A 25,413-nucleotide genomic window follows, 5' to 3' on the forward strand; every position below is an offset into this window, starting at 1 on the left:
GCTCCTTTGAGCAGATGATATCGAGGGTTCAAGACAGATCTGCAACCTTTCATTTTAGATGGGACAGTTGGTTGACTAGCAAATACTATTTGTCTCAAGCATAGGATGCACCCCTGCATTGTTTCTTTGTGTTTGTTTCTTTGTGTTTGGTTATGATGTTATTTTCTGTGTTGGTTTTCTCAACCTTGTATTCCATATGGTATTATGGTGACGCATGACTATATGTTATTTTCATGCTCTCCACTTGAATAAGAAAACCCTTTTTGTTACTGTTATTTGTTTATGAAAAATTTTAATAAAAAGAATTTTACAAGAATGGTCGAGTCCGCCAGAACAGGGGCCACTAGCACCTAGGGTTGTTTCGATACCAAAATTTTGATTCGGTTTCGATACCATAAAAAAGTATTGTGATACTCGATACCATTCAATATCACGCGAAAAAAAATACAACACCAAAAAAAAGCCGTGTGCATTCCGCATTTTATGGAACGTCCGGCCCATAATCAAACAGTCCTATCCTATTCTTTAGGGGGACAAGGTGACAAAAAAATTATAATTGTGAATCGTGTGGTTTTTATTTATTTATTTTTCTGATACGCCGTTAAACGCACAAAAGATTTTTTTAAAAATATATTTTAATAGTTCGGACGTGGCGATATGTAATATGTTTATTTATTTAATATGTAAAATTGGGAAAGGGGGGATTTATACTTAATATTTTGGTGTGTTTTTAAACTTTTTTTTAAAAAATTGTAATTTTACTTTTTATTTACGATAATAACTATTTTCCCCCCTTAGGGGCCAGAACCTGGGATCTTTTAATCCATTGTCCTATTCACCCTGATAGAGCTCTATTAGGGTGAATAGGATCTTACACTCTCCCTGCTGCCCTGTGCATAGTACACACAACAGCAGGGAACCGACTATGGCAGCCAGGGCTTCAGTAGCGTCCTGGCTGCCATAGTAACCGATCGGAGCCCCATGATTACACTGCTGGGGCTCCGTTCGGAACTGCAACTGCCACCAATGATTTTAATTGTGGGGGGGTTGGGGGGAGGGGGCACACTGTGCCACCAATGATTTTAATACGCCTATATAAGGAGAATTTAAGGCGCAGATTGAGGCACAACGGTTAGTTGTGCTGCAATCTGCGACTTTTCCCCGCTCATGCCAGGTCTAAAAAAGTTGGCGTGGCGTGGAAGCCGGTCCCATTCATTATTTTTTATGCCTGTTTTAGGCATAGAAAATGGTCTAAATGTAAGCGAGCAAGGATGCATCGAAGTTCTGTAAAGGCTGGCATCTCTTCATAACTCTGGCGGATCCACCGCCAGTGCAGGGCTTTATTAAGACTGGTGTCTAAAACGCAGATCTTAAAGGGGTTGTCTCACTTCAGTAAGTTGCATTTATCATGTAGAGAAAGTAAATACAAGCCACTTACTAATGTATTGTGATTGTCCATATTGCTTCCTTTGCTGGCAGGATTCATTTTTCTATCACACTGCTCGTTTCCATGGATACAGACCACCCTGCAACCCAGCAGTGGTGGTTGTGCTTGCACACTATAAGAAAAAGCATCAGCCTCTCTGGTAGCCGGGACCATGGGAGCGCACATAGGCTGGTGCTTTTTCCTATATTATGCAAGCACGACCACCACTGATGGATTGCAGGGTGGTCTGTAACCATGGAAACGAGCAGTGTACAATGTGATGGAAAAATGAATCCAGCCAGCAAAATGGATAATCACAACACATTAGTAAGTGCCTTGTATTAACTTTCTCTACATGATAAATGCCATTTACTGAAGTGAGACAGCCCCTTTAATAAATGACCCCCCTAAGTGTACACTGTCTACATTTTACACCAGGTTGGGCAAATCCGCCCCATTGCTCTTTCGGAAGTGTCTCTTCCCTGTTCATTCCAACGAGGAACTTGTATTAAAAAAAAAAAAAAACAACGAGATTTTTGTATAACTTACCAGTAAAACCTCTTTCTCACTCTTCCTTGGGGGACACAGAAGACCTTGGGTATAGCTCAGCTCCCTAGGAGGCATGACACTAAGTGAAAACTGTTAAGCCCCTCCTCCACAGCTACACCCTCAGCCTGGAGAGAGAGACTGCCAGTTGCGTGTCCAAGTAGTGAGAAAAGGCAATGTCCAACAAGTGGAACCAACAAGCCAACTACCCAACGGGGTAAACCAAGACCGGAAACTGTGTAGAAAAAACAATGAATGGGTGGGTGCCGTGTCCCCCAAGGAAGAGCGAAAAGAGATTTTACTGGTAAGTTATACAAAAATCTCGTTTTCTCGACCACTTTCCTTGGGGGACACAGGAGACCTTGGGACGTTCGAGAGCAGTCCAAGAGGGGGGGGGCCACAGCTCCAAGGCGAAGCACCGAAGGCATCCAGGAACAGCCACCTGCAAAACCAGGCGGCCCAAGGCAGCATCCGCCAAAGCCAGAGTATGCACCCTGTAGAACTTGGTAAGGCGTGCAAGGAAGACCGGTGGGCGCCTTGCACAATTGCGTGGCTGAAGCCCAATGTCTCCGGCCCAGGAGACACCGACCGCTCTGGTGGAATGAACGGCGACACCAAAGGCGGAACCCTGCCCTTGGTGCGGTAACCTCAGCAATAACCATTCTGATGAAGCGGGCGAGAGCCACCCTGGAGGCCGTCAAACCGTTGCGCGGACCTCCTGGAACCACAAGAGTCCGAGTGCTGACAAGAGCCGGTGATCTCCAAGTAAAACTGCAAGGCCCGAACAACGTCCAATCGGTGAAGTGTCCGTTCCCGGAGTTGGGAAGGGGAGGACGATTGCCTCGTTGAGATGAAAGGCAGATACCACCTTCAGAAGGAAAGAAGGGACGGGATGGAGAACAGCCCTGTCCTGGGGAAGGATAGAAGGCTCGGAACAAGAAGGGCCGCCATTCAGACACCAGTCTGAGAGACACAACGGTTAAGAAACACAACTGTACAGGATAGAAGGAGTAGAAAGAACTTCTGTAACAGCTCCAAGGGAAAGCCTGGAGCGCCGAGAGCACAGTATGCAGTTCCCAGGGCGGTGCCGGAGAACGGTACAGAGGAACCAATGAGCCACACCGTGGAAGAAGATCTTGACAGGCCCAAGAGGGGCCAGGGAACGCTGGAAGAGGATGGACAGCGCAGACACTTGACCCTTCAAGGAACAGAGTCCCAGTCCCAGGTCCAGGCCAGACTGGAGAAGGACAGAACCATGGGGAGAGAAAGGCAGAGTGGGGGAATGCCCAGCTTCCCACAGAACCCCAGGTAAGAACTCCAAGTCCAATAATAGATCCTGGACGAAGCACGGCTGGGAGCGGACACTAGCGCGCCCGCTGGAATCACCTGGGCAAGCGGGAAAAAACCCAACGGGATCAGGCGCAGACCAGTAGTATGGGCAGAAGATTCCGGCAAAACCGGTCCTGTCGGCCCCCGAGCAACGTCGTCCCGTATCCACCCGGAGTGGGGGAGCAGAAGGGCAGACAGAAGGAACCGAAAGGGTCCGTCCAGCATCCGACAGATGCCAGGACAAGACAGGCTAAAATCCATGTCGATGTTGCCACCAGAGGAAGGGGTTCTACCGTCCCGATGTGGGAGATCCAAGCACAATCTTGACCGAAGACTAATCCTCCCAAGTTACCGAGAAGGTAAGTCTACAGCAGGACAATCGCCTAAAATGGAAAACGCAATCTGCACCCAAGCGAGAGGACAGAACGCAGTAGACCCGGTAAATAGGTGCACAGCTAGTACAGCCAGTGTGAACGAGTGAGACGGTACGAGGCCAAGGAACACCGGAACCATCCAAGTGAACAACCATGCTCTCCCCAGAGGGGGAGGGCAGTGAAGGAACAGCCCCTGAAGCCTGGCCGGCGCAGAAGCCACATTGGAGTGATATGCCCCGAGCGAGAGCCAAAACAGAGTCGGTGAGAAAAAGCTACTCTGTGAGACGCAGAACTAAAGCGCAGAGGGCGCCCATAGGAAGGACTCATACCACACTGCATCTGAAGAGGAGGAAATGGTAGTAGGCGAGGCAACCGTAGTCCCGCCAGAGCCAACGTAGAATTTGAGGGGAGCTGCAGACCGCACTCTCGTCCATGTGACCGCTTGCGCAGGGAAGCAATGCAGCGGGAGAACGAATGGGTACGCATCTAGGAACTAAGAAAACTCCCCAGTTGGAAGGGCCAACGAACATGGTGGATACCGTCACAACGGAACCGCAATATACAATGCAAACCTGAGAATGAGTACCGCCTAGCTCGGTGCAGTAGAGAGCAAGTAGAACCATCCGGGTCAGGTGGAAGCAGAATGATCTCTTCAGAGAAGAGTTCAAGGCTTGCCGCAAGCATCGTATCCCAAGAGAAACAAGTATGTCGCAGGAGGAAGGGAGGCATACGTACGAGCAGCCCCGTAAGCAGTGAGAAGGCCAACCCACCTACGGGAGGAGAAGGCATACACGCCCCAAACAACGCACAGAGCGCACAAGAACGTCCGCTCACTGCAAAATAGTCACTCGGCGAAGGGGACCAGCCACAAAGTCCCACAGTATCTACGAAAATGCAAAGTGCCGCCTGGAAGGGAGTTATGCACAAGACTAGTATGGCATGTGATGGAACGCAAGCAGTCCGCCCAGAAAGGGGGAAAATGTACCTGGCAAACACTGCACTCGGCAAGAGTGCAAAAGCCCGCCCCAAAAGGGGGTGATGCCCAAGGCCAGTACCGACCTCAGAGAAGTAGGACATACCATATTCCGCCCAGAAGGGGGCCATGCACATGGCCGCACAGTATCTAGTAGAAACGCAGGAGGTCTGCCTAGTGAAAGGGGAACATGCACAGGGTTATCCTAGTATTAAGTGATGGTGCAATAATCCACCCAACACCGAATTTTGTGACAGTGCAACTACTCCACCAATGAAGGGGGACATGTACGAGTCCAGCACAGCATGTACAAGGACAGCCGTGAGTTTCATAAGCGTGCAAAATTCCGCCCATGGAATGAGAGGTGGTCATGCACAAGGCCAGCACCGTATCCAATGGGAGTGCAAGCATTCCACCCATGGAAGAGGGCCATGCTCATGGCTAGCAACGTATCCGGTGAGAGTGCAGTATTCCGCCCAGAAAAGGGGGGTCATGCACATTGCCAGCATCGCAACCAGTGAGAGTGCAAGCAGCTCTCCAAGGAAGGGGGTCATGCACATGGCCAGCAACGTACCGGCAAGAAAACATTCCGCCCCAACAACAAGGAGAAAACAGCCCTGCAGAGCAGGGAGTGTGTTGCCTCCTTGGACACTAAGCAAAAACTGCCAGTCTCTCTATCCAGGCTGAGGGTATAGCTGCTGGAGGAGGGGCTTAACAGTTTTCACTTAGTGTCACGCCTCCTAGGGAGCTGAGCTATACCCAAGGAAAATGGGCGAGAAAAATATATATTATTTTACTAGAAATGAATGACATAAGAGATATAAAAAATCCTCCCGATTCACCCACTTCTATTTTAAACTGTGTTTAGTGGATTTATATGGCCCATAAATAAAGGAGTGTGAAGTAAATGGTCTGTTTCTACCATCTGCTGTCTCATCACCCAGCCACGGATGTAAACCGACTGATTGTTCCATCCACGGCAGAACGTCCTCCCTTATGAAGAGCATAAATCACACATGGCGGCCATGACGCACTCCATCGGGAGGATAGGAGCTTAGTATGACGGAAAGAGCCCAAGTCACATATTACTGCTTATTTATTCATTAACACACATTTGAAGGTAAGGCCCTGATTTATGACTGATGCATCTCCCTCACATGTGAGCATGCAGCCGTAGCTGAAAGAAAGCCAAGCCATTAAAAGTCTAAGCGGACCAATTAGCCGTGCATGAAAAAAAGTTTGCTTAACTGCATCCTAATGCGGGTGGCTCGCCATCGGCAGTGAAAATGAAATAAAGGCCAGATATGAAAAGTTTCCTTACCCTGGCAAACTCCTCATTGACGCTGCTGTTTTTCAGCTGGTGTACACAAAAGGAAATCTATCTCCCTTGGCACACAATCGTCATGAATAGTGCATGATGATCCTGGCGTGGGCTAGGAATAATCAATGCATCCTTTGAGGAAAAGCTGAATACGGAGAGTGCAGAGCCAATCACAACGGAGTATGAGCCGCGTGGCGTTAACTCATTCACGCGCCTAATGTTCTTAGCTGTCAAAAGAAAACATCAGTAAATCCTGCAACTCCTTTCTATTACCAGAATGGGGGGGATCTGCTGCACTCTTAAATCATATGCAGTTTAGTGGGAATCTCGCACAATGCCGCGCCTTATCTTTAGGACGCACAAATGAGATTGATTGTATCCTAAACCGCTGTGGTCTTTTATGAGATGACAGCATGGCATGTTAACAGCAGGGAGCTGTCCGCAGCCAACCGGGGATTGGAGGGAATCCCAGAAATAGCTGCACCTAGTAAAATATCTAAATATTGGAGGGGATGAAAATGCGGTGCTAGTTAATGACTACTCGCTATCTCAACAGTAAAAGCACAGCAAAAGCTACGCACTCAAAAAAAATTATATATGAAAATATCTGCTGATCCTTATTATCCTGCAAAGTTGATCCAGAAGAAGTAAAAAAAAAAAAAAAAGAAACCCTGTGAGGTAGAAATCAATTTATTTTTAATTTTAGAGCAAAAAATATATATTTCCTGACTCACAAATCTGGCAGTCAGAATAACTTCTTGGGTCAATGATCCTTCTCCAGAAATCTAGTAACTATAACCTGTAATATTATTACCCTCCAGAAATACACCCAGGCCCCTTTATTGTACTCACCATCACCACCTCCTCAGGCAGAGAGTCCCATAGTCTCACTGCTCTTACCGTAAAGCACCCCCATTACACCCCATAACCAAACTTTAGTCAGTCTATTGTTAGATGCCTTTCGGAGCATGATTCTCTCAGGGAGCTGCTTGATCTGGGGCCCTTTAAGGATCTGTACTTTCCTAACAGCCCATGAAGACTCATTGCTGCTAAATTACCAGTCTGAGTTCATCGAAAACAGTGAAGAGAATAGTCCTGTATGCAGGAATTTTTTCTCTGAAAAAAAGGTCCCCCCAAACGGAAACCTAATGGCATTTAAAAAAAGGGGTTGTCCCAAGAAAAATATTCTACAGTTTTCAAACCAGCACCTGGATATGAATACTTTTGTAATTGCATATAATTAAAAATTTTGTATAGCCACTGAGTTTTTCAATAAAGCAGCAGCAGTAGCAGCAGAAAAGACACTCCCCTTAAAGGCTATGTAAACCATAGAGGCATTTTTTTTATGACTGCATTTTACTCATTTTTGGCTAAAAATCATTTTTTCAATTGGTCTTTATTAAAAATACTGAGCCGTTCTTTCATAAAGGGTTAACTGCTTTTCTACTTTAAAGGGGTTCTGCAGTTTGTTTAAACCGATTATCCTCTGGATAGATCATCAGCATCTGATCGACGGGGGTCCGACACTCGGGACCCCCGCCGATCAGCTGTTTGAGAAGGCAGGGGCGCTCCAGCAGCGCCGCGGCCTTCTCACTGTTTACCGCCGGCCCACTGACGTCACGACTAGTATCAACTAGCGTGGGCGGGGCTAAGCTGTGTTCAAGTGAACAGAGCTTAGCCCCGCCCACGCTAGTTGATACTAGTCGTGACGTCAGTAGTCCGGTGGTAAACAGTGAGAAGGTCGCTGCGCTGCTGGAGCGCCGCTGCCTTCTCAAACAGCTGATCGGCGGGGTTCCCAGGTGTCGGACCCCCGCCGAGCAGATGATCTATCCAGAGGATAGATCACCAGTTAAATGAAAGTGCAGAACCCCTTTAAGGACCAGGCCATTTTTTGCAAATCTGACCAGTGTCACTTTATGTGTAAATAAATTTAAAACGCTTTTACTTATCCAGGCCATTCTGAGATTGTTTTTTCCGCACATATTGTACTTCATGACACTGGTAAAATGGAGTAAAATAAAATAATTTTTATTTATTAAAAAAATTCATTTTTATTTATTAAAAAATACCAAATTTAGTAAAAATTTGCAAATTTCCAAGTTTAAATTTCTCTACTTCTATAATACATAGTAATACCTACAAAAATAGTTATTAATTTACATTCTCCATATGTCTACTTCATGTTGAGATCATTTTGGGAATGCCATTTTATTTTTTGGGGACGTTACAAGGCTTAGAATTTTAGAAGCAAATCTTGAAATTTTTCAGAAATTTTCAAAAACCCACTTTTTAAGGACCAGTTCAGGTCTGAAGTCACTTTGTGAGGCTTACATAATAGAAACCACCCAAAAATGACCCCATTCTAGAAACTACACCCCTCAAGGTATTCAAAACTGATTTTACAAACTTTGTTAACCCTTTAGGTGTACCACAAGAGTTATTGGCAAACGGAGATGACATTTCAGAATTTAAATTTTTCCAGTAACAAAGCAAGGGTTACCAGCCAAACAAAACTCAATATTTATTGTCCTGATTCTGTAGTTTATAGAAACACCCCATATGTGGCTGTAAACTACTGTACAGGCACATGGCAGGGTGTAAAAAGAAAAGGAGCGCCATGTGGTTTTTGGAAGGCAGTTTTTGTCCCATTTGAAGCCCCCTGATGCACCTCTAGAGTAAAAACTCCATAAAAGTGACCAAATTTTGGAAACTACGGGATAAGGTGGCAGTTTTGTTGGGATTATTTTTTGGGTACATATGATTTTTGGTTGCTCTATATTACATTTTTGTGAGGCAAGGTTACAAAAAATAGAAATTCTGAGATTTTATCTCCAATAACTCTTGTGGAACACCTGAAGGGTTAACAAAGTTTGTAAAATTAGTTTTGAATACCTTGAGGGGTGTAGTTTCTAAAATGGGGTCACTTTTATGGAGTTTATACTCTAGGGGTGCATCAGGGAGGCTTTAAATGAGACATAGTGTAAATAAACCAGTCCAGCAAAATCTGCCTTCCAAAAACCATATGGCGTTCCTTTCCTTCTGCGCCCTGCCGTTTGGTCATACAGCAGTTTACAACCACATATGGGGTGTTTCTGTAAACTGCAGAATCAGGGCAAAAAATATTAAGTTTTGTTTGGCTGTTAACCCTTGCTTTGTTATTGGAAAAAATGGATTAAAATGGAAAAGTTTTGCCACAGTTTTTATTTTATTTTTTTGACCATGTTCATTTGAGGTGTTAGGTCATAGGGTATTTTTATAGAGCAGATTCTTATGGACGTGGCAATACCTAACATGTCTACTCTTTTTTAAGTTTATTTAGGTTTTACACTATAATATCCTTTTTTAAACAAAAAATACAATTTTTTTAGTATCTCCATAGTCTGAGAGTTATTGTTTTTTTCTTTTTTGTACCATGCCCGGGTTTTGCGCATGGCGTTATATGGCTTGAGGACTTGATCAGAGAGATCAACTCCTCCCATATACCGATTGTAGTCGACGATACAATCGGGCTTGAGGACCGTTGCCGCAGTACCTCGCACAGGGACAGGGGTGATGCCGTTACCGTGAATTGTGGACAGTACAAGGACATCCCTCTTGTCCAGCAACAGGTTTCCACTGGTAAGGGCACGGGTCTCACCCCTGGGGATAGTACCTGGAGGGAGTAGGTAGGGAGGCTGCGTAGATTTTTCCGCATGGTCCCAAGCGGACGTGGATCTGGCGGCGAGGGACTGGAACAAGGGGATACTAGTATAAAAGTTATCCACGTAAAGGAGGTAACCCTTATCTAGCAGTGGGTGTATAAGGTCCCACACAAGTTTCCCGCTAACACCCAAAGTGGGGGGGACATTCTGGGGGTTCAATACGGGAATCTCTCCCCTCGTACACACGAAACTTTTAAGTGTACCCTGAGGTACTCTCACAAAGTTTGTACAGCTTCATGCCATACCTCGCCCGCTTAGAGGGAACATACTGGCGAAAAATTAGTCTCCCCTTGAAAGTAATGAGAGACTCATCAACAGGTACATAGGCCTCCAAAAATTTGGCCCCGAAGTGATCGATGACTGGCCTGATTTTGTACAGGAGGTCATAGCAGGATCACCTCGGAGGGGGAATGCTGCATTATCTGCATAATGCAGGCATTTCTGAATGGCCTCAAAACGGGAACATGTCATGGCCATACAGTAGGTAGAGGATGTCCCCACTCCAGTACTGCCTGACACTGGGTTTTTTGACTAGGCCCATGTGCAGCATGAGGCCCCAAAACGTCCTCATCTCGGCTGCACTGACCGGAGTCCATCCACTGGATCTAGCCAAAAAGGAGCCCGGGTGTTGAGCAATGAACTGTTGGGTGTACAATTTTGTTTGCTCCACCATCAGATTCACAAAGTGGTCACTGAAAAAAAAAAAAAAAAAAATATAATAATAATCTTGATTCCTGGTTGGCCAACAAAATCAGGAATCATGGGCTCAAAATCCTCTGGGGTACACCATGCAAGTTCACCGGTAGGGGGCTCAGGTGGACTTATCTGGTGGGCTGGAAAACTAGTACGAGCCCCAGAGCTGCTTGTACTAGTGTTGGCTACAGGGTCCCTGGCATGGGGGTCCCCTTGCTCCGCCTGGCGGCGTCTCCGCCGCCTTGGGGGCTCATCATCATTACTAGATGATGAGGAGGACGCGGATGACAAGAGGAAAGTGGGGTCATCCTCGGCGAGAACGTCTGGCGGGCCATAGGGGAGTGTGTGTGTGGAAAATGTTATTCAGTGTGTGTGTGTGTGTGTGAAGGGAAGGGTGTTCACGTACACTTACCCCTAAACCTAACAGAAAAAATAAATAAAAAATAAATAATTAAAGCCCAAAAAAAAAAAAAAAAAAAAAAAAAAAAAAAAAAGATTCAAACTCTCTGATCAGCGGTCCGAAGCTGATCAGTGGTGGGGTGGGCGATGCGCCAACAGTGGCCGGACGCTAAAAGTGCCGGCCACAGTCAGCGTACGCACACAAAAGAAAAACGCTTGCGCCCAAAAAGTGTGTGTGTGTGTGTGTGTGTGTGTGTGTGTGTGTGGGGGGGGAGGGGGAGCAAGGGGGCAAGCTGCAGCACCCTTGGGAAGGGGGGGGGGGGGTCTAGGGTCGCACAGGCACTGTGGACCCCAGACACCCGATCAGGGTGATGCTGAAAAAAATAACCCCCCCCCCCCCCCCCTAAACTCTCACTAAGTCTCCCTGCCTAATCTAAGCTGTCCCTAGGTACCTTTTTAGTGCCAGGTGGCACTGTGGTGGTTCAGAGGAGGGGTGCTGGGCACAGAGGAGGGGTGCTGGGCTCCACGAGGCTCCTTTCTCCACGGCTCCAGGACGCAGGGTGGAGGAGGAGAGCTGAGCTGGGGGAGAACTTAACCCCCGCCCGTGCAGCCAATAGGAAGCGATTCTGGGAGGTGATGTCACCGCCACCTCCCAGGATCTAAGGATGGTGATTGGTGGTGTATTATCACACCACCGATCACATCCTATTCCGGGTTATCGGGTCAACGGAAACCCGGAAACGCAGCAAACCGCAGGTCTAAATTGACCTGCGGTTTGCTGCGATCGCCGAATGGAAGGGGGGGGGGTGTCACAGGACCCCTCTCGGCATTGTCACAGAGTGCCTGCTGAATGATTTCAGCAGGCACTCTGTTCCGATCACCGCCCACCGCCCTGTGTCCCCAAAAGGTTAACTATAATACAAACGGATCCGTTCTGAACGGATGCATGCGGTTGTATTAGGCTACTTTCACACTAGCGCTTGATCGGATCCGTTCTGAACGGATCCGATCATATTAATGCAGACGGAGGCTCCGTTCAGTACGGATCCGTCTGCATTAATAACTTAGAAAATTTTCTAAGTGCGCAAGATGCCTGAGCGGATCTCAATGGGGGACGGATCCGCTTGAAGATTGAGCCATATGGTGACCTCTTCAAGCGGATCCGTTCCCATTGACTTACATTGTAAGTCTGAACGGATGCGCTCGCCTCCGCACGGCCAGGCGGACAGCTGAACGCTGCAAGCAGCGTTCAGCTGTCCGCCTGTCCGTGCGGAGGCGAGCGGAGCGGAGGCTGAACGCCGCCAGACTGATGCAGTCTGAGCGGATCCGCATCCATTCAGACTGCATCAGGGCTGGATGGAGGCGTTCGGGTCCGCTCGTGAGCTCCTTCAAACGGAGCTCACGAGCGGACCGACGAACGCTAGTGTGAAACTAGCCTTAATCGGTGCGGATCAGTCTGTGCAGATCCATGGCAGATCCGCACCTAACGCGAGTTTTAAAGTAGCCTAAGCTCTGTTCACTTGAATGGAGCTTAGCCGCGCCCAGGCCAGTTGATACAAGTCTTGACGTCACTGGGCCTGCGGTAAACAGTGAGAAGGCCGGGGCGCTCCTGGAGCGCCGCTACCTTCTCAAAATAGCTGATCTGCGGGGGTCCCGGGTGTCTGACCCCCTCTGATCAGAACAAACTGCAGAACCCCTTTAACTTTCTGATGGTCATCTAATAAACTATCTCTAAATTACTGAGAGGTCATAAACACTTTTTTTATCAGTTCATAAATAGTCTTATCAGTAAAATAAGAACTGAGCTATGATGAGTGTTTGGGAGGTCATAAAGCAAAGATAAGGAGTCTGTCAGCTACTGGTCTGACGGTAAAGACAAAAAATCCCAAGGATCCTACTAAAGCAGGCATGCCCATCCTGCAGCCCTCCAGCTGTTGCAAAACTACAACTGCCAGCATGTCTGGATAGTTATAAGTGCGTGTTGGGAGTTTTGCAACAGCTCGAGGGCCACAGGTTGAGCATCCCTGTACTAGAGTATTTCAGCAAAAGGATTTAATATTTTTAATAAAGACCAATAAAAAAAAAAATTTTAGCACAAAATGAGTACAATGCCCCCAAAAGTGTACATAGCCTTTAAACTGCCAGATTGATATAACTGTAGCAGTGCAATGAATGGGGAGATCTCTGGATCCATTTGAGGTACAGGGCTGGTTCTAGGTTTGTCAGAAAGAGATTGTCATGTACTGTATGATGTCTGATTTTCATTTTTATCATGGGATAACCCATTTTAAATGAGTGTTTATGAGCTGTCAGGAGTTTAGAGCAAAGGGCTGGAGATCCCGCCGACAGAAAAACTCTCTGACAAAGTCATTGTGAAGCAGAAAGCAGCAGTCACGGATGCACTGAATGTTACTGATTTTTTTTTATAAAGACCAATTAAAAAATTTGAGTAGAATTCAATAATATAATAATAATAGTAGTAAAAATGCCCCTAAAAGGTGCCTATAGCCTTGAAATAGTATTCTGCTTACATAGCTGCTCCATCAGGCTTAACACAGTATATGTAATATCGTCAACAAATGTGTAATTTCTTCAAAGGGAATAAACATCAATCATAGCTGAAAATATGGGTAATTACAGCAGCCCAGAGGCGAAACCCATATCTATCAGACAATAATGTCTGGGATGACAATGTCCCTTTAGGCTATCATCACTTTGGAAAGCTCTTCAGTGGTGCATAGGTTCTGACACTAAGACAGGTTCCCTTTACTTTGAACCATCTCACAAACCTAAAGGGGTTATCCAATGAGTAATGTAAAAAATAAAATAAAATGAAAATAATACATAATCTAGTAGATAAGAACCTCTTTCTAACAAAGCTAGAACCAGCCCTGTACCTCACATAAATCCAGAGATATCCCCATTCATCTCTCCAATTGTTCTGCAAGCTGTCTGTTTAGGGGGTGTTTCCTTTCTCAGGAGGCATGTCCTGTCTGCTGCAGCCGATGGCAGTTGAAGGATGGAACGGAGCATGTGCTTCCATCTCAGTGAGCAGGACAGAAAAATTAGACAAAGAGCAAACAGCAGGTGGCGCTATACAGATAGAATTCATTGAATAACTCCGTAGCTATAATACATTTTTAATTATATGCAAATACAAAAGTATTCAGGTCCTGAACACATATCTCAATCTTATTGGCTCATTTGTATTTTTAGGTTGTAGGGGTGACACCCAGGTTTTTGCTAATAAAAAGTATTCTGCTGTTTGGAGTTGGAAGAGATTGAGGTAAGAGTCAATACCACTATGAATCATGTATTCTAATTCTTTTACCCCAAGACTAAAATTTAAGATTTGGAGCATTGCAGACAACATGGTTAGAGTCCTTATTTGGGGATCATACAAAAATTCTACCATTATATTTTTGATTGCTTGATCGGTCATTGAGGCCTATCATACACCGGTCAGTATAGTGTGGTAGACTGGGCTAGAAACTGTAGCCAGAAACAAAAGAAAAGCAGGTCAAACGGGGTCCAAAGATGAATCCCTTGAACTCCAGCTGACCCATTTAAGTGGACGTACCCATCTCGGTTTATGTTTGAGCGCTGTTTTCTGGCATTTACTTGATGGAAAGTCCTGTGGAGGTCTAGAATGCAATGTGAATCCAAAGTTAGGCAGCAGATTTAGCACTGCAATGTAGTTGTAGGCTCCTCCATCCAATGTAAAATCTGCTCATGAATTCTTCACTAAGAAGATTTCTGTCTCTTCGATGACTTCTACCAGAGCTAGAGGTTTCCTCGCTTTCAGCATGACTTCCCTTAACAGTCTGTCCCAAAATGACTTCTATTTAATGTCTAAAGACTATTCCTCCCGTGGCTCTGGCTGAACCACTGGAGCTTGGTGCTTAGCAGCTGGCGGGGCAACTTTTCTTGAATCACCATGTCCGACAACAAAAGACTTACATTAACAATGATAAATGTATGGACGGCTGAGAATTACCGCTACATGAATGTCCTCTCGGGGAGCCTGTTGACATACACCGCAGGAGAGCACTGGAGTAACCCTTACAGACAAAATCTGTCACTTGGATTTTGGTTGTAACCACTTTATTTTGCAGTATGGGTCGAATGAAAACTTGTTTCTTTTGATTTTCTCTATAAGCTCCCGGCTGTGTTATTGCTCTACTTACCTGATACTTTTGCTGCTGCCTTTCTACAGTTTCTTGATGACCTAGTTCTATGTAAGTCAAAAGCAGCAAAGAAGAAAAAAACTAAACTAAAAAAATGCTTGCACTTTTCAGTCCAGCAGCTTCCCTCTCATTGTCCCCCCGGAACCTGCAGCATTAATAGCAGCTCAGACATTTGGGGCTATTAGCGTTTTTCATCCATAAATGCCACCTGCCCTTTGTCCTCATTGAAAGTATGTAGTAGTCTTAAACTCACCTCCTTTCTAAATAGTAGCCAAGAAATTGTTACCAAAACTGTCTTTCAGAAAATATTCTAAAACTAAATCACTCCAAATGTAAATAATAATGGGATTTAAACGCTAGTACAAAATATACAAAGTTCTCACCACTGCCTGGAATCCAAATTCTTAAGCTCTCGTAACAACTTGGAATTTTTCTTCAGCAGGTGGAAATTATTTCTGTAGAAAAAACACCAGATAAATTATATACTGCATGATATAAACCCCCCCCCAAACATTTAAATACATAACTGCAGCATGTAAACTTGGTGTAAAACAGAAGCAGCGCAAATATAGGACGGGACCTAGAGTGTCACATTTTCTATTATTCCCAGAAATGCTGAATTCTGCTGTCATGTGCTGCCCCCCACAAGGGTTCTGGTTTCCTCTCAGACCTCACCTATCTCCAGTATCAGGGTCCCCCAACCATCACCCCACCTGGGAAGGCTGGCCCTGCATCCAGGTGGAGAATGAACAGTTGACCACACGTGTGCACAGCTTTCTCCATTCACTTCTATGGAAGTCATGGAATCAGTCGAGCATGCTTGCTTGGCTGGCTCCCATAGAAGTAAATGAGATGTGCATGGGCAGCCCTCTCCATTCTTTCTCTGCCTGGATTTAGCGGGCGTCTGGTCATGCAGGATGCGGGTCGGGGAACCTTAGGCTAGTTTCACATCTGCGGCAAAGGCTCCAGCACCTGAAATGCATATCTTTGGATTTTATACATACGGAATAATAAAGACTGGAACATTTTGGAAGCTTGGCCTATCTTGCTTTTTTCAGTAAAACTAGCCTTAGTTCTAGAGATATAATACAAGGGTCTTCCATAAATACATAACATGAGAATATCCCTTTAATAGTAACCTTGATGGAACAAAACCACATTAATAATATAAAGAGGACCTGACACCTCTTCTGACATGTCTTTTTTTAGTGACTACTAACATTCTCACTGTAATAACAATTCTGGAACATCTAATTCTTATGTCTCTATGTTGTGCCATTTCTGTATTATTCCTGCCAGAAGTTATGAATGAATTGCAACCAGTTTGCAATAAAGGTTCAGATGTGTGTTACCAGTTGCGGGTGTGCGCCAGCACAGTCTGACACTATCCATTCAGTGCTGACAGTGTCAGACTGGTAACACTCATCTGAACTTCAATGCAGACTGCTAGCAATTAATTCTTAACTTTCAGTAGGAATATAAGAGAAATGGCACAAAATAAGGCTTTAAGAATCAAATTTTTCTTACATGTGGAATCTAAGTAGTTGCTATAGCAGACAAGTCAGGAGAGGCAACAGGTTCTCTTTAACCAATAGTTATAGTGCACGTTCATTTTATTACAAATAGTCCTTATTGTCAACTACAATCAATAAGGACACTGTTAAAGGAGCACTCCATGTGAACCTGATACACTGTGCTAAGTCCACGTGGCAGCAAATAACTCAGACTCAGAGACTAACAAAGTGAGAATCCCTGGATCCTTAAGTCTAGCACTAGGAAGGACATAGTGGAGTGATCCTTTAAGCAGTTTTCAGGGGTATCTCAGTAAGGGTCTCCCATTTTTACCTTTTCTCCCAGGAATTCATTCCCAGATCATTTAACAAAAGTCTACAGAAATAAAAAGGTGCTTGTGGCTCAGCAGTGCTGGGTTCTTCCTGGGATGAAACCTTCACACTAGAGTCACCGTTACATCTCTCGATGTGCTCAGTCTCACTGGCACTTTGTCTTGTGATTGCCTGTATGATCTCCTCTTCTTGTTCTTGGCTCATTCCAACAGGAGGTAGAGCTGGCTCGTTCAGCCTCAGCTCCGGATGCTGTAGGCACTCTGGACTTGTGCTGCCAAGTTTTTCCAGTAATGTATCGAGGGCATCCAATTCATCCCCGTCAAAGAAATCTGACGGCGTCATATTCTGGTCACTACAACCCTGTTGTCCACTTTCCAGTCTTCTTTGTTTTGTGGCCACTGAGGGGCACTCTAGCGGGCCATACATGATTCCACCATCCCAAGAGTATTTCCCTGAGATATCTCGGACAATTACCCGCACATCGCCGGGCACCCCGGTTGTTGAGTCTCTCTCAAAGGAATTTGCTGGAGGGATTTGCAGATAAGAAATAAGAGCACTATCATTAAATACAAAAAGTTGCAGGTTAGGGCTTCGGAATACATCGTTTGAAAGCTCAGTTGCCTCCACAAACGGGTTATCATGGTTCTCACTTATCAGACTATGTAAAATAGCTGGGCCTCCACTCAGAGGATAGTGTCCAAGATGGTTGACGAGCTGTGTCATGACCATACGCGCAGTTAGAGGGATGAGCTCCAGGCTTCGCCTTTTCTTTTCTAGAACATGGAGACAATAGAAATGTATTCAATTTTAGTTTCATTAGTAGAGGGTGAGTATGCAGAAGTAAAGGGTACAAGGTCCCAGGATGCCCATGTATGGTCTATGTGAACAATGCAGAGTCATGATCCCAGTGTCTACAGGATGCAATATCGTGGCGAATACGTGATGTACACACATAGCCAATTTCTCAGGTGTCCCTAGCTGCATTATCTTCTGCACAGGTTATATAGTTTAAGTCTACAGGTTCTGACCTGAACACATTCAATGCATGCGTGGATTAAAAGAGCAGAGCTCAGGATACAGGTAGGGATCACCGAGAAGGTAGTAATGTTGGGCTATGTGATTGCCACCATCTAGCATGCCACAGACAAGGGACTGTACTTCTGCAGAATTAACATAGCTCCTACATATACCACCAGGGGACTTCTACTGGGTGGAAGGGCAAAGTGTGACGTGATTTACAGACTTATGTGCCAGAAGAATCACCACTAAATGCAAATCAAGGCAAAGCAGCATGTTATAGAGCAGGAGACGCTGAGCAGATTGATATATATTTTGTGGGAAAAGATTCAGTAAAACATGCAATTTATACATTTATATCTCTGCTTTTTCTACCTTAGGGAGGTGTTATCAGTGACTGATAGCATTGTGTGTATAAGTGTGCATACAGAGATAGCTGTCAGTCACTGAAAATACCTCCTCTCTGTACCAATAGCTGTTCACAGGCTGCAAAAAAGAAGATATACAAATGTATAAATTACAGATGTTACTGAATCTTTTCCCACAAAAATAAATATCAATCTGCTCAGCTTCTCCTGCTCTATAACATGGTGCTTTCAGATTGCATTGCATTTTTTGGTGATAGTTCCCCTTTAGGGTACTTTCACATTAGTGGCAGGAGACTCCGGCAGGCTGTTTCGTCGGGTGAACAGCCTGTGGGATCCATCCTGCCGCTAGTTCACGTGTGCCCCCGGACGGCAGCTCCGTCCCCATTGACTATAATGGGGGTGGGGGGCGGAGTTCCGGCGGCAGCATGGCAGCGCACGGTGAGAGGCAGCTGGACTAAAAGCACTGCATGTCATACTTTCAGTCCGGCTGCCTCTCACCGCGCTGCCGCCGGAACTACACCTCCACCCCCCATTAAAGTCAATGGGGACAGAGCGGCAGTCCGGGGGCACCCGTGAACTAGCTGCAGGACGGATCAGACAGGCTGTTCACCCGCCTAGTGTGAAACTAGCCTCAATTTCCCTGCCCTCTGCTAATATGATGCCAGTCTATACAGCAGAAGTGCCAAGTAAGCTCCTGGAAACAGAAAACAAACAGCTTATTGTGGTGCTCCCTGGGTCAGTGTGAAAGCTGTTAAATGTCAAGATGGATAATAGATATAGGGATAATTAATTCAAATAAATAAAACCACTAAAATACACAAAGAAACTGATTTAAATAATATGCAATTTGATGACTATATACTTTCAATAGTTTTACATTGATGACCACTCCACAGGATAGACCATCAGAATCTGATTGGTGGGGTCTGACTCCGGGTACCCTGCCCATCAGCTGTTTGAAGAGACTGTGGCGTGCCAGTAGGGGCTGTGGCATCCTTCTAGGCCAGTGACGTCACAATCACGTTCTTGTCACATGGCCTAGGTGCAGCTCAGTCCAATTTAAGAGAATGACGCTGAGCTGCAATAACCTACCGATGACCTACCTTGAGAAACCCCTTTGAGAACCTTACCCTTCTGATACACAGGAGCTAATAAAATCCCTGCTTGCACTGCGGCAAATGTTAACATAAAAAGCATCTAAAATATACGAATCCCAATGAACGGCTTTGAATGTGCAAAATTACTCCAAAATAAGTTTACTAAATTAAAAACTTTACTTAGATGTTACACTGCAAAGTATAGCTCTTACCACAGCAAAAGTGTTTACCTCAGAATCCGGCGCCATAATATACTTGTGCCGGCATAAAAGCACTCAATTATATTGCACCTTTTCATTACAAACCGATCCACGCTCTAAATGTTTACTGTAATCACTTCCAAAGTCTGTCAAAACCATTTCTATGAAATAAGACTGAATGTATTTTCTTTTCAGAGAAAGAAGAGCGTGATTAGTTATGTGTTTGTTTTCCTGAAGGATGGAAACCCATCGGCAGTGACATTTAGTACTCCGCTTCTTAGGGATTATGGCGAAAAACAATGAGAATCAACCCCATAGCTGCTCACCTTCTGCCACGGTCAAAAGGTTGCTGAAGTCAGAGGAGGAAAATGAAGGTGGAGGCTCAGAATTCTTCACGCTCCCCAGGGGTAGAAATGGATCATATTCAATGGAGGAGAGGTCAGCCAGGCTCAGAATATACTGGCTTTGTTGAGTGTATGTGTTAGAGCCACACACACAGCAATGTAGAACCTAAAATGGAAATGTATAATCAGAATGAAAATCACAGCACCTAACAATTATTATTAATCCAGTATCTGATAATCCAGAAGGTCCAATGATGTAAATTCTAATTCATGCACGTCATGGTCTATCAGTAGTAATACGTCGGAGAAACTCAACTTGTATTTTCTCTTGAAGACGTTTTCCTAGACAAGGCTGTTCTAACACCTCTCCCGAGGCAGTTAAATCACACCTAATAGCTTCAGTTATGCAAACTGAAATCAACATCTTACCCCCATGTCGTCTTGGACCTCGTGCTGATTATGAAAAACTGATTATGCCAACTGAGGCATGAGTCACTAGTATCTAAAGCCGGAGAGGTCTTCCAATTGAGAACGCCAGTAGGATGACTAGCGAAATGTCTTTGAGAGAAAATACAAGTCTAGTTGGTTAGACTTGCTAATACTAGTAAAGTCTGATAATATGAAATTTCACAAGCACTGAACAGAAGCCTGAGCGAGAGACTATTAAGAAATTGATCTGATTAAAAACACAATTATTGCAGAGATTTTCCTCCAATCTGATAATCCGTCACCTATCAGGTTTCATGAATACAAGATTAAAGCAATTTTGCCATATGAAATAGCTTTATTTGGTTCATACAGTATTCATAAAAGAAGCTCTCACTGAAAAATAATACTCCCGTATTATAAGCATTTTAGGAGTCATAATAGCTCAGTGGTTTTCTCGTGCGCTGAAATACACAAATCACATGAATTGCACAAACCTTCATTTGACCCTCATAAACAGTGAGGAGCAGAGTGACCCAACTGTGTAGCGCCTCTGGCTGTAATCACATTGTCCCTGTCTAGAGAAGAGCTGCTCATTTCAGGTGCAGGGTACAGATCATTATCGTAACATCAAACATACATCATACATACCCTGTAAATATAGTCAAGGAGGGAAGGTTTGGGCATATTTGTGTCTTCAAGGGGAGATGTAGATATAGGCTCAAGTAATGTCTGGAGGGGAAGAGCCATGCACCAATCCAACAGGCACAGCAACAAGGACACTATAAACTGCAAAACAACAACAATTACAACTGTCTAACATCGGTAACATGGATTCCACAAGCATTTGCCAAAATACAGTATAATAGATCTTCTTATAAAATGCACATTCACATAAATTAGTCGTCATTCACAAAACATGCAAGGCATGGACCATGGATAGTGGCAGATCTTTTTCACGTGGACTTTGATATGGATTCACAGAAAATTTTGACCTTATACATTAAAGAGGTGAAATCCAAAGGGAAAATCTGCTACAAATTCGCAACATATCTGACAGAGTAAATAACCTTTCAACAACTCTGCATGAATCTATAGTACAGTGTGTGCACATGAAGAATAACACTATTTCTGGCCATTATATGACTTGTACCTGGTACCCTGCACACAGAAAGTAGAGGGGAAGCTGCTTCCTAATCCTCTGTTAGGGTGGGATCACATCACGTTTTTGCCATCCGTTTAAAGTATAGGTTGGGAAAAAAGGATACAAAAGCATAGCACACCACGTTTTTCCATCCTGCAGTCTGGTACAGTAACACTATGGTGAACGAATGCTACTGTATGGAATCAGTCTAAGGCATCCGTTAACGTATACATTTTTTGTATACGTTAAACAGATGGCAAAAACATTATGTGAACACAGCCTTACTAACTAAGAAGCAGCCCCAGTATCATGGAGGACATTACAGAAAAGTACTGATATGTAGGACTGTGAATTTAGCACTTTAATTGATAGATACACTTCCTATGTAGCTGTCAAGTCTCTGTAATGTCTCTTATTGAGTCTAATCACTCGCTCTGCTGCTGCCCACTGCTCTCTCTCCCCCCTCCATAGACTTGTATTGACATGTGTAATACGATTCCTCTGTAAGCTGGTCCGTATGGAGACAGATTCAAAGCATATTTCAGGACAGATTCAAAGCATATTTCAGACAGATTCAAAGCGTATTTGAAACAAAAAAAAAAAACGTTCGCAATGGAGGGGAGAGGTTTACAGTGGATAACAATAGTACTAAACATTTCTCTCTGATAAGACATATCATAAAGTTTCCTGTGGTGGCTTCTACTATTTATTGATGTAAAGTTGTATAAAAAGTTAGTAGTGACCATTTAAAAATCCACACTGGAGATTCACCTGCCCATAGTCCCACTGCTGCTCTGTTCTCAGCTGCTTCTGGTCCTCACAGGACCTAGAAAAAAAAAAATCACAGGCCTCAGCGGTCACATCAGCTTAAACGGTATCTTCAAAGCTGTGTTGTGACATTTAAAGCCCATGTAACCACTGAGGCCTGTGATTGGCAGCAGCGGTGACAGAATCCAGCCACTTCCTTGTTCTACAGGGACTGGAAGCAGCAGGGAACGGAGCCAGGGACAGGTGAGCTTTTTCTATGTTCAGGGGCACAGGTCTGGCCTTGCAGCTGACAACTCCTTATTGTGTCCCAATGGAACACATGTAATAAAAAATGGTCCCCCCTGGTGAGCACCCTCTATTAACACAGCAGAGAGATGCTCTGGAGGAACCAGCTACCGTGAGTGCAGGTCTTGTTGATGGTAGCAGAAAACATTTATATGATAAATTTGAGGACTGAAACTGAGAAAGGTTTAATGCAAACAGCAATCAAAAATGGATCAGTCAGTCCTAACAACAGTCTGCACACAGTCTACTCACATAATGTAATGATAGTTTTCAATTCTCCAGTGGACAATAAGCACCTAACGAGATGTTTCTCAGGATGATAACAGCTCATCACTTGGGACCAAACCTGGACTACTCATGATCATTGAGGACTTTATGAGAATGGGATGTCCAAAAAGGGCAAATCCTTTAAATAACCTGAGTACACACAATAACCACAGCATTTTGACTATTTTCTACAGAAATGTATGATAAATGACTTAGGTGTGAGATGACTTTACTAATGGGTCGCCACCATCACCTGAAGGAGAGGCCTTGAGCTCTCTGTTTCTCCTCAAATTGTGACTACTGCGAGGGGGAGTTTCAATGAGGCTGTGGTCACACGTGTGGCCTGCTTACCAAAACCACTACAGTGTGGAGGAAGAGGCAGGGGAGGGAGGTGGGCTTGGGACGCCTATTCTAATGATCAGGCGATCAGACATTTATCACCTATCCTGTACATAGCTGACAAAAGCCCAATGTGGAACAACCCCTATAATGAAGATTTCGTCACATTACAAAATGCAGTATGGTGTCTGTATAAGAACAACTCCCTTCTTACTGCACATAGATGAAGACATAGAAAGAAGTAAAATGACCAACAATAAATATATGGAAATTTACTGTGAAATCTTACAATTGAAATACCGGGGAATACACCTCTTTGTACCCTATGCACATACTGTACTACTACAGCTATGCCATGAGGGAGACATCACCTACCTTTTTATCTGTTTCCACTGAGGAGTTCTCTGCACTCGGCAGAAGGAACGAAATAGTTGCTACCAAAATCTACAAGAGAGAGAGAAAAAAATGCAGACAAATTCTGTCCATTCACTGTAACAACGGAACATCAGATGTAATATTTTACACAATTCGCTGGACACAATGTAAAATTTAAAAGGTTAATCCGTCACAAAACATTTCGGAAGTCTGGTCCTAGTGTTAGCTCTCATGTTGGGGAATCTCGCAGCGTCTCAGGGACCACCACTGTGCCCGATACAACGCTGTTAGGAAAGCCATGCCCAGGCAGGCCCTGTTGGAAGGTGGGGGTGGGGATTTTTAAATCAGTAGAAACAAGGTCAGAGTTTTCAGAGGAAAAAATACACTGTCCAAAGATATTGCCTAAAGGCCACTCTTGTGCAGTCTACGAGCCTTTGTCACAAAGTGCTGGCTGATGTGATGAGAACACAGGCCCAGACAGTAAAGGGCATTCTGATTTCGGCAAAGAAAATATTTTCAGAATAGAATTTTGTAATATATTCTGTAAATCAATTCCACGTGGTTTTCAAGATCTCTGCTTTCATTCATGGAATAAAAACCCTTACTATTTGCTTCCAGATAATATCTGTCGTGTTCATCATGAGATAATCACACAGGCACAGGGCTCAATACAGTCCGGTTATCACAGCTGTGCACCTCCGAGAATCAAACCACCAGGACTCATTTTAGCCTTTTTGTATATACTGTATAGTGGTTTGCATTTAAAGGGGTGGTCTTATCTCACTATTACTAAGGTCAGATGAGATGCAGCTCCGACCACCCGGCTGGGAAACAGCAGAGCGTTCCGGAGGTGGTCGGGCCTGTGTCTCATCTTCCCTTAGTAATGGCAAGATGAGACCACCCCTTTTAATGACCACAAGCAAGAACTTAAAAGGGGTTTTCCAGGATAAGTCATCTATTTATATTTTTTTAATGGACACAACGCCATACTCACCCTCATCCGACTTCCACTGCTGTGTGGGTCCTCACTGCTCTGCACTTCCTGGTCTCGGCTCGACATGCCAAAAATGCTAGGAAAGGGCCACTTAGCAAACCACTGGCTAGGGTGGGTCACTGCTATGGTCCTTGCTTGGATGAGCGGACCTTTCCTGGCATGTCCTGCTGGGACTAGAAGTGAAGAGCAGTATCGGAACTAAGGGGAAACATGAGGATGAGTATGGCTGCATCAGAAAAGGCCATAACCTCTAGCTAGGTAAGCCTTATTGGCTGAAACCTTGATCTTCACAAGCCACACTTCAACACTTCTATCAGAGAGCTGGAAGACCACCACCTACCTCCGTGATCTTTCTACACAAAGGCATATCGGGGTCCTGAAGTTCTCGCCAGTAAGAAACCAAAAGCTGAAGCACATCGCAGGCCACCTGGGCGACTACTTTATTAGAAAACTGTAAAGATACCAAAACAAGATGTAATATGTCAAGGTAGAGAAAGCTAAAGAATTTTCAGAAAATATTATGGGGATGCCCTGTGATAATTGTGCTCGTATTATGGCACAGGATTACTGATAAAAGCAAAACACATGTAGGTGCAGCAATAGAAAAGTATGGGAAAGTTATCACTAACTTAAGGTTAGCTACATAAACATATTAGTAACTTATGAAAGGATACAAATACGTATCAATATTATTCCACACGTATAATAAATCCACAGCTAACAAGACTGCTCGCTGCTAGACGTATGTGAACTGTCCGTGGTGCTGATAGCCTGCAGTGCTAGGAAGCAGTAGGGGCGGCTGACAGCAAAGCACGTCCCAGCTGCTCCTTCTGTATTTTACCTCTGTGAGAACCGTAGAAATGATAGAAAGGAACAGAATGTATACACATGATCAGCAGCCCGACAGTTACATGGAAACCAGATAAGGCTACTTTCGCATTAGCGTTTTCAATTCCGCTATTGAGATCCGTCATAGGATCTCAATAGCGGAAGAAA

General features: G+C 44.5%; 1 protein-coding gene across 1 annotated transcript in view; it reads right to left on the bottom strand.

Annotated features, from left to right (window-relative positions):
• The window catches only part of RALGAPA2 (Ral GTPase activating protein catalytic subunit alpha 2), a 329,414-nt gene that overhangs the window by 156,001 nt on the left and 148,000 nt on the right, over positions 1–25,413 (bottom strand). The window contains 6 exon segments of the mRNA XM_044292004.1: positions 15,333–15,404; positions 16,795–17,566; positions 19,802–19,985; positions 20,897–21,034; positions 23,424–23,492; positions 24,758–24,868. Of these exon segments, the coding sequence (XP_044147939.1) occupies positions 15,333–15,404; positions 16,795–17,566; positions 19,802–19,985; positions 20,897–21,034; positions 23,424–23,492; positions 24,758–24,868 (1,346 nt within the window).

This window comes from Bufo gargarizans, chromosome 4 (genome assembly GCF_014858855.1).
Source record: "Bufo gargarizans isolate SCDJY-AF-19 chromosome 4, ASM1485885v1, whole genome shotgun sequence".
NCBI classification, from domain to species: Eukaryota; Metazoa; Chordata; class Amphibia; order Anura; family Bufonidae; genus Bufo; species Bufo gargarizans.